The sequence below is a fragment of the Schistocerca serialis genome, chromosome 10, assembly GCF_023864345.2.
Source record: "Schistocerca serialis cubense isolate TAMUIC-IGC-003099 chromosome 10, iqSchSeri2.2, whole genome shotgun sequence".
Taxonomy (NCBI): domain Eukaryota; kingdom Metazoa; phylum Arthropoda; class Insecta; order Orthoptera; family Acrididae; genus Schistocerca; species Schistocerca serialis.
The window spans coordinates 130,802,472-130,812,763 of NC_064647.1; the positions used below are offsets into that span (position 1 = coordinate 130,802,472).

General features: G+C 44.9%; 1 protein-coding gene across 1 annotated transcript in view; it reads left to right on the forward strand.

Moving 5' to 3' along the window:
* LOC126425091 (sensory neuron membrane protein 1-like) overlaps positions 1 to 7,565 on the forward strand; it is a 454,807-nt gene extending 447,242 nt beyond the window's left edge. The window contains exon 10 of the mRNA XM_050088008.1: positions 7,077 to 7,565. Within this exon, the coding sequence (XP_049943965.1) occupies positions 7,077 to 7,103 (27 nt within the window). The 3' untranslated portion in view covers positions 7,104 to 7,565. The remainder of the gene's footprint in view (positions 1 to 7,076) is intronic.
* The last annotated feature ends 2,727 nt before the right edge of the window (positions 7,566 to 10,292 follow it).

The window sequence follows — 10,292 nt, forward strand, 5'->3', positions numbered from 1 at the left end:
CAAGAAGAAGGGACCGGTTGGTAGGACATGTTCTGAGGCATCAAGGGATCACAAATTTAGCATTGGAGGGCAGCGTGGAGGGTAAAAATCGTAGAGGGCGACCAAGAGATGAATACACTAAACAGATTCAGAAGGATGTAGGTTGCAGTAAGTACTGGGAGATGAAGAAGTTTGCACAGGATAGAGTAGCATGGAGAGCTGCATCAAAACAGTCTCTGGACTGAAGACCACAACAACAACAACAATAATTATCTTGGGTCAACTATGAGTCTAGCTAACTAAAGGTGTCGATACTGATGAGGCAATTTCAAAATTTGTAGTCGAAAAAAAAAAAATTCTACACTACGTGCTGGTTACTTGTCACTGAGCAGATCTTCGGTTCTTGTTCTGCTTCCTTAATTATCAGTCAAACTGCGCGTTTTTTTAAATTATTGTAAGGTGCTATTTACATTTTGCACATTTTTCTATCTATATACATTTTCTGGTAAATTTAGTCAAGTTTTTGTAGGTAGAAGATAAGTTTCAAGCAAGCCCATATCTCACCATTCGCTTCATACTTTTTGACTTTTTTTTTCAACCTTTCACACCGTTCCGTGTAGACTTGTTTTTTCTATATTTGTTTACCTTTCATACCCATCTCTGTCCTCTTTAAAGCGCACGATGCATTTTCTGCTTTGGCTTTTCCTACATTTAATACACCTAATTACGCCACTGATTTTAGGATTTGGTTTAGCAGGCATGTTGTTAATTTTGTGGAGCCAGTGTTGGTTGTTCGTTTGCACAGTTTGCAGCAACTCCATCTGTTGATAGGGCTTTCTTCACTTTCCAAATCATCTACGTACAAAGTAGGCCTGAGAATGTGTCTCGAGCCACCCATCCTATACTTCTTCAGGCCGTAGAAACGCCAGCGCAGAACGCATGCGAATTTGTTGTCTCACTTCTTCATTTTCTTTGCACTGAAGAGTAAGTTCTAGATCTTGCACTTTTCTCCAGAGAGACTGTTCCACGCGGAAATAGTATTCACGTACTTCGGCTGTCGGTAGCACAACTTCAATCGCAGACATCGCTGCTGATCCGAGATCTACGATCACGTTTACAGATTTCCATTCTAGAATATTTCCCACCAAATTTCGGAAAAGACGGATGTATGTTTCTTTTCTTTTGTTTGGCAATAATACAAAAGCAACTGGATATATGCTTGTCTTATTATTTGCACTCTCGGTGTGTATGGTGTATATTTGCGGAAACTGTTTGCTATAGCACTTGAACGTACCATCCATACCGAGCGAGGTGGCGCAGTGGTTAGACACTGGACTCGCATTCGGGAGGACGACGGTTCAATCCCGCGTCCGGCCATCCTGATTTAGGTTTTCCGTAATTTCCCTAAATCACTCCAGGCAAATGCCAGGATGGTTCCTTTGAAAGGGCACGGCCGATTTCCTTCCCCTTCCTTGCCTAATCCAATGATGACCTCAATGTCTGGTCTCCTTCCCCAAACAACCCAACCCCAACCAGTACCATCCATAAAAAGAGTCTTCTTTACTTCGTAGAGCTTATCTTTCAGTTCTTCCGCTAAAAACTATTATCCTTTCTCTTAATTTGTTGTCGATAGCAGAAAACTAGTTAGTAACTCTGCCTTGAGATCGATTTCTTCTCTTGTCTGCGAATCTCTCTCATTAGCCTGCGATTTTGTGCGCGTGTGGTGTAAAGCTCTCTTCGTTGCTAGCTGCTCTGGCGTCTCAGTGACACAAAATCATACCCTCGATTACACAGGCAACCTAGCTCCTCTGAATATATTTTGGAAGAAGGAATCTCTTCCTGTGCTCTTATCTTTGGTTGGTTCGAAGTCTTCCATACTTCCTACGGAGCGTCATCCTGAGCTTCACATTGATGCTCGAGTGAAAAAGCCACCATGGAATCCTTGCTTTTAAGCATTCCTCGGCAGTGGTTTGTTTTCTGTCTGACACAGCGGCACGCCACTTTCACGTCTTCTTTCATTCTCTTCACCATGTAAGAATAACCTTCATATTGGTAACATAGCTACTGCAAGTGGTCGTTGAAACTTCCATATCGGAACCATTTGGAGAGAAGTACACAAATTGTGCGATGTCAACCCTACGACAAGTGTCTGTTCAGAGAGTCGGCTGCTGTGGAAGAGGTCTATCGGGGCGGAGTTCGGCCGTGTCTGGGGAGCAGGTAGTTTAAAGCAATCATGACAGTCCGGGCGCAGATAATCCGTGACACAAAAGGAGCAGGTGTTGGACACATATTTGTGGTTGATTCGGTACCGGCAAAATCTCACCAAATCTCATTTAACGGGGGCGGGGCCATGAATATCTCACGTCAACATCTTAATTCAGAGATCTACATTATCATAATGGATAACATTTTGTTTTATATAATTAATTCCAAACATAGACAGTATTAAAGAGCGTACCAGTATTTATGGTCTCTCTGAATGGAACTGAAGACTTTAGATGAATCTGTGCCCGAGATTCCCCGATTGGAAACAAGGGCTGCACAAGCGTCAGAATTCATTTGGGGAGTTCCCTGCTGCGCGATCGAAATCACTGTGTGTCATTCGTGATAAAGCAGATGATATCGCGTTCAGCTTAAATTTGTATCAAAACTTTCACAGTTCACGTGTTAAACGGCATGCTGACAAGGCGAAACACACAAGATGTTAATCGTTTTTGGAAGCTGAAGTTCACTGACATGAATTCTCTTGGCGATCATACAAACAAAAATTGGAAAGCTGTGTGATCATACAGTTCATAGGAAGTTACAAATAATATTGCCTTTCATCTGCAAGGGACGCACAGGTTCATTGACAGTTAATGTATTTAACATCATAATAACATGTCAGTTTCTTAAATACTATTTTCGTGGAGCCTTCTTGCCCATCTTACTTTGTCTTTGTCTGTGCGTCCATCCAAACACTACTCAAGTTTGGCCTGTTTAAAATCAAGAGTTTTTAATCACGTGTTAAAAGCACTGTTTAACACACCTTATAAATAAAACATGGTTATATTAAAGTGTTTTAATCAATATTTAAATCAATTTTTTTTAAATACACTCCTGGAAATTGAAATAAGAACACCGTGAATTCATTGTCCCAGGAAGGGGAAACTTTATTGACACATTCCTGGGGTCAGATACATCACATGATCACACTGACAGAACCACAGGCACATAGACACAGGCAACAGAGCATGCACAATGTCGGCACTAGTACAGTGTATACCCACCTTTCGCAGCAATGCAGGCTGCTATTCTCCAATGGAGACGATCGTAGAGATGCTGGATGTAGTCCTGTGGAACGGCTTGCCATGCCATTTCCACCTGGCGCCTCAGTTGGACCAGCGTTCGTGCTGTACGTGCAGACCGCTTGAGACGACGCTTCATCCAGTCCCAAACATGCTCAATGGGGGACAGATCCAGAGATCTTGCTGGCCAGGGTAGTTGACTTACACCTTCTAGAGCACGTTGGGTGGCACGGGATACATGCGGACGTGCATTGTCCTGTTGGAACAGCAAGTTCCCTTGCCGGTCTAGGAATGGTAGAACGATGGGTTCGATGACGGTTTGGATGTACCGTGCACTATTCAGTGTCCCCTCGACGATCACCAGTGGTGTACGGCCAGTGTAGGAGATCGCTCCCCACACCATGATGCCGGGTGTTGGCCCTGTGTGCCTCGGTCGTATGCAGTCCTGATTGTGGCGCTCACCTGCACGGCGCCAAACACGCATACGACCATCATTGGCACCAAGGCAGAAGCGACTCTCATCGCTGAAGACGACACGTCTCCATTCGTCCCTCCATTCACGCCTGTCGCGACACCACTGGAGGCGGGCTGCACGATGTTGGGGCGTGAGCGGAAGACGGCCTAACGGTGTGCGGGACCGTAGCCCAGCTTCATGGAGACGGTTGGGAATGGTCCTCGCTGATACCCCAAGAGTAACAGTGTCCCTAATTTGCTGGGAAGTGGCGGTGCGGTCCCCTACGGCACTGCGTAGGATCCTACGGTCTTGGCGTGCATCCGTGCGTCGCTGCGGTCCGGTCCCAGGTCGACGGGCACGTGCACCTTCCGCCGACCACTGGCGACAACATCGATGTACTGTGGAGACCTCACGCCCCACGTGTTGAGCAATTCGGCGGTACGTCCACCCGGCCTCCCGCATGCCCACTATACGCCCTCGCTCAAAGTCCGTCAACTGCACATACGGTTCACGTCCACACTGTCGCGGCATGCTACCATTGTTAAAGACTGCGATGGAGCTCCGTATGCCACGGCAAACTGGCTGACACTGATGGCAGCGGTGCACAAATGCTGCGCAGCTAGCGCCATTCGACGGCCAACACTGCGGTTCCTGGTGTGTCCGCTGTGCCGTGCGTGTGATCATTGCTTGTACAGCCCTCTCGCAGTGTCCGGAGCAAGTATGGTGGGTCTGACACACCGTTGTCAATGTGTTCTTTTTTCCATTTCCAGGAGTGTATTTTTACCTATTTTTACCAGACAGCGGGGTAATGTCCACGCGAGGGTGAGGCAGTCCCTCCATATCTCACCAAATGTTACCAAGGGGTGAGGGGGACCGGCTCCAAATTTTAAAGAAAACCCCTAGTGTATTTGGTAAATTTGGACAACATGGTCCAGAGGAGTAACAGCGACCTGGTAATACGAGGGTTAAAAGCCATTAAGAACGACGTCTTTGAAACTCGTACCAATTAGTGATGGGAATAACTCAATGAAAACACAAACACTACTGTCGTCCACCACGGCGCTCAGAGTCACAGACCCAAGTTACGACACCTGAAGATGGTATTTAAGAGCCCGAAACCGGTCGTATTCTAAATAAAAGAACCTTACAACTGTAGCGGTATTTTCAACCTCTGGTCAATGAAAACAGTTGATTCACTCAGTTGCTGGAAAACAAGCGACTCATTCAGTTGCAGCTTTACGTTTATTGGTTGAACTATTTATTCATTTCTGAAAGCGATCGAATGAAAACGGTCGACATAAACCGATGGTGTTTTGGGTACTGAGTTATTTATTCATTCTTTTCAAGGAGAACCAGTCTTTAGTTTGTTTCTGTCAATTGAAGCATGTTTTCATTTGTTCATTCAAATAATAACCACTATTTAGTGGTTCAGCTGGCTTAGTTATCGCCGGCCGCTGTGGCCGAGCGGTTCTAGGCGCTTCAGTCCGGAACCGCGCAACTGCTGCGGTCGCAGGTTCGAATCCTACCTCTGGCGTGGATGTGTGTGATGTCCTTACGTTAATTAGGTTTAAGTAGTTCTAAGTTTAGGGGACTGATGACCTCAGATGTTAAGTCCCATGGTGCTTAGAACCATTTGAGCCATGTTGACTGAGTTATCCAGTTATTACTCTGCGTGAAACCAGTCTGTACTTTTATTAGGTGAAGTAAGGCAGTGAGTGGTGTGCACATATACCCACAGAGTAACCCCACCGAAGTGGTGTATGTGACGACATCTATGCTACTGGTCATTAAAATTGCTATACCACGAAGATCACGTGCTACAGACGCGAAATTTAGCCGACAGGAAGAAAAAATGTGTGATATGCAAATGATCAGCTTTTCAGAGCATTCACAGAAGGTTGACGCCAGTGGTGACACCTACAACGTGCTGACATGAGAAAAGTTTCCAACTGATTTCTCATACACAAACAGCAGTTGACCAGCATTGCCTGCTGAAACGTTGTGATGCCTCGTGTAAGGAAGAGAAATGCGTTCCATCACGTTTCCGACTTTGACAAAGGTCGGATTGTAGTCTATCGCGGTTTATCCTATCACGACATTGCTGCTCGCGTTGGTCGAGATCCAATGACTGTTAGCAGAATATGGAATCGGTGGGTTCAGGAGGGTAATACGGAGCGCCGTGCTGGATCACAACGGCCTCGTATTACTAGCAGTCGAGATGACAGGCATCTTATCGGCATGGCTGCAACGGATCGTGCAGCCACGTCTCGATCCCTGAGTCAACAGATGGGGACGTTAGCAAGACAAGAACCATCTGCACGAACAGTTCGACCACGTTTGCAGCAGCATGGACTATCAGCTCAGAGATCATTGCTGTGGTTACCCTTGATGCTGCATCACAGACCGGAGCGCCTGCGATGGTGTACTCAATGACGAATCTGGGTGCACAAATGGCAAAACATCATTTTTTCGGATGAATCAAGGTTCTGTTTACAGCATCACGATGGTCGCATCTGTGTTTGGTGACATCGCGGTGAACGCACATTGGAAGCGTGTTTTCGTCATCGCCATACTGGCGTATCACCCGGCGTGATGGTATGGGGTGCCATTGGTTACACATCTCGGTCACCTGTTGTTGGCATTGACGGCACTTTGAACAGTGGACGTTACATTTCAGATGTGTTATGACCCGTGGCTCTACCCTTCATTTGATCCCTGTGAAACCTACATTTCAGTAGGATAATGCACGACCGCATGTTGCATGTTCGACTGCTGCCCTGACCGGCACATTCTCCAGATCTCTCACCAATTGAAAACGTCTGGTCAATGGTGGCCGAGAAACTGGCTCGTCACAATACGCCGGTCACTACTCTCGATGAACTGTGGTATCGTGTTGAAGCTGCATGGGCAGCTGTACCTGTACACACCATCCAAGCTCTGTTTGACTCAATACCCAGGCATATCAAGGCCGTTATTATGGCCAGAGGTGGTTGTTCTGGGAACTGATTTCTCAGGATCTATGCACCCAAATTGCGTGTAAATGTAATCACATGTCAGTTCTAGTATAATATATTTGTTCAATGAATACCTGTTTGTCATCTGCATTTCTTCGTGGTGTAGCATTTTTAAATGCCAGTTCTGTAAATGGGTAAGCCAAGATTAAAATAAGCAATATACGAGGGTTGGAATTTTAATAGTGGCAACTCTTTATTTACAGCTCGTACAAAATAGGTACCTGTTTCAAAGTTTTACTGACCTTCAAAGTAGTTGCCACTATTAAAGTTCCAACCCTCATACATATTCTTTTCGCCATTTAAAAACTGATAAATAGACTGCTGTGAATTAAATTGTTTCAGGTGCAATCAACAACTTTGGAAGCATAAAGTTGAGCAAGCAAAAAAGTTCTCTTATGGTTACGTGAAGGAGGAAGGAGTATCGCCAAATTTTTGCAACTTTTTGCACTCAGTTTTACTGAAAAAGTGAGAAGATGATGTCCAATTCATTTTTTATAAACTGGTTTTATGTGGCTCGCTCCTGTGTCCAACCCGCTCGGCGTTAGCGTCGTAATGCTGCCAGGGCCAGGAGAGCAGCCGGTATGAGGAAGTGCCTAGTCCCCACTAGCGCAGGTTCAGGCAGTGCTGTGCTCGCATCGGCCACCTCCTCGAGCCGGCTGTAGCCCTGGCACAGGTCCCGGCAGTACTCTGCTTGCATGAGCGACCGCACAACCAACTCGCGCTCGCATCGGCCACTGCGCCACCTCCTCGCGCCGGCTGTACCCCTGGCCCTGACAGCAGCACCATGCGCGCCCGCCTCCAAACGACCATCGCCCTCGACGGAAAAAGAGTGAAAAAAGTGTCGAACGAAGTGAACGAAATAACTCAAACCCAGAATACTATGGAAGTGAAATCACATAAATCCAGAGACTGAGTAAACACATTCATGTAACTGACATAACCGAAAAATACTTGTCCAGTCTTTCTGGATATAATTAATTTCATTTTTGATCTATTGTTTGAAAAATGATCTTTTAACCTGACCAAAATAAATACTACTATCCTCTCTTCTGCATCAAATTAATTCTTGAGACGAAAATAATGTTCTTCCTTTATAGACAGAGATTTTGTTTTGTGTGGTGCACAATGGAGAATTGTTACCCTGGATAAACAAACCGACAATGCTATAGAAATGCTGGTGTAACTAATGTCATTTCTGGAATGAAATTTTCACTCTACAGCGAGGTGTTCGCTGATATGAAACTTCCTAGCAGATTAAAACTGTGTGCCGGACCGAGACTCGAACTCGTGACCTTTGCCTTTCACGGGCTAATGTTCTACCGACTGAGCCACCCAAGCACGACTCAGGCCCCGACCTCACAGCTTTAATTCCGCCAGTACCTCGTCTCCTACCTTCCAATCTTCACAAAGCTCTCCTGCAAACCTTGCAGAACTAGCGCTCCTAGAAGAAAGGATATTGCAGAGACATGGCTTAGCCACAGCCTGGGAGATGTTTCTAGTTTGAAATTTTCACTCTACAGCGGAGTGTTGGCTGTATGTAAGGGCGTTCAACTGAGAAAAACGTTCGAATTCTCCAAACAAGATTCTTTGTTGCTCAAAGCCTATTTGTGCTATTTTTCAATCAATAATTTGCAAAATAATAATAATAATAATAATAATTTGAAAAGATAATATTTTCGTCCACTGCTGTGCTGAAAGATAATTTTAAATTACTTCACTCTGAGTTGAAATAATTTCAAGTGTACCGCTACACCTAGCCAGCAATATGCCTTCTGTTGCTTGCAGACGAAGCTAAAGTTCCGAAGCGGGCTAGGTTATTTGGCATGGAATAACTTACACATACATTTTTCATACATATACTAAATATTGAAGAATGCTGAAGATCGGATGGATAGACCACGTAACTAATGAGGAGGTACTGAATCGAATTGGGGTTAAGAGGAATTTGTGGCACAACTTGACGAGAAGAAGGGATCGGTTGGTAGGACACGTTCTGAGACATAAAGGGATCGCCAATTTGGTATTGGAGGGAAGTGTGGAGCGTAGAAATCGTAGAGAGAGACCTATAATGTGTATAGCATGAAGATCTTGGATGATAATAACTGATAGTTCTTTCTGCGATTAATATAACAGCAGAACATGTTTTATTCTCTGCTACGACATACAGTAATGGTTGTTGTTATTTTGGTACAAAATCGTCTCTCATATTACAAATTTCACATAATTTGCATAACACGTAATACACTGTACACAATACACACGTCACAGTTATTCTCGTAGATGTTTTTTTTGCACATTTCACACGACCTTCGCATGGGGACGCTACATGTTCCCTGGCATGCTAGGATCACACGTTACTAATATTTGTGACTATCATGCAACACTATCGTTCACGTCACTTCAGTATTCTAGTCATTTCAGCGTATAGTGCTCACGATTAAGAAATGTTCATTGCAAAGATGCGAGTTACATGAGAGCATAAATACACCATGATATTGTTGCATAGTTAGGCTTGACACTGAGGTTGTTTAGGATTTACATTTACTTGCAGCTTGTTCTTACTCTACAACAGTTGTGGGATATGCAGTCTATATTCTCAGTCGACAGTTTCTTGGGACAAATTAACGTTTTGCCTCCTCCACTTTCTGGCTGTGCTCCCTAGGAAATTTCAAGGGAAAAAAAGAGGACGGAGCATCGGACCATCCTAACCTGACTTCGCTTTTTACATACTTTTGACATATACAAAGAAAATCATAATTATTGTGTACCATGACTTTGCATTAATAAAATACTAAAGAAATTAAGATTTCACTGGTGTTCTTTATGGGAACTACATCATCATTTGGCACGCATGTTTTAAAGGTCCGTTACACAAAACAGCTAAATCTTAAACTAATCTCTCACATAGACTCAGATAATTTGCTATTGTTTGTTTACAAGAATAATTTCAATGTTTGGTTTTGTGCGTACACTACACAAGTAATTTTGCTTCATCAAGTACGATAGATCTTCACAGTCTGCCGTTGCTCGGCGACGCCGCCGAAGGCGTTGTGTCGCCACGCTTCGAATATCGTCGGGAAGACGCTGTTGGTTTGAGGAACGCCCGGCAGGAACACAATGCCGGGTGTCGATCCCATGACCCTCAGCGCCGTTTCTGCTTGGCCGACGCCGACGCCCTTGGTTCTGTAACGCCCCTCATCCGATGTTGTTTACCGAGCGAGGTGGCGCAGTGGTTAGCACACTGGACTCGCATTCGGGAGGACGACGGTTCAATCCCGTCTCCGGCCATCCTGATTTAGGTTTTCCGTGATTTCCCTAAATCGTTTCAGGCAAATGCCGGGATGGTTCCTTTGAAAGGGGAACGGCCGGTTTCCTTCCCAATCCTTCCCTAACCCGAGCTTGCGCTCCGTCTCTAATGACCTCGTTGTGGTCGGGACGTTAAACACTAACCACCACCACCACCACCGATGTTGTTCGGCTAAGCTGTACAGCTCCTCTGCACGTACATGAAAAAAAAAAAAAATCACACAGCAACATTACATTCTATTTAGTCGCTGA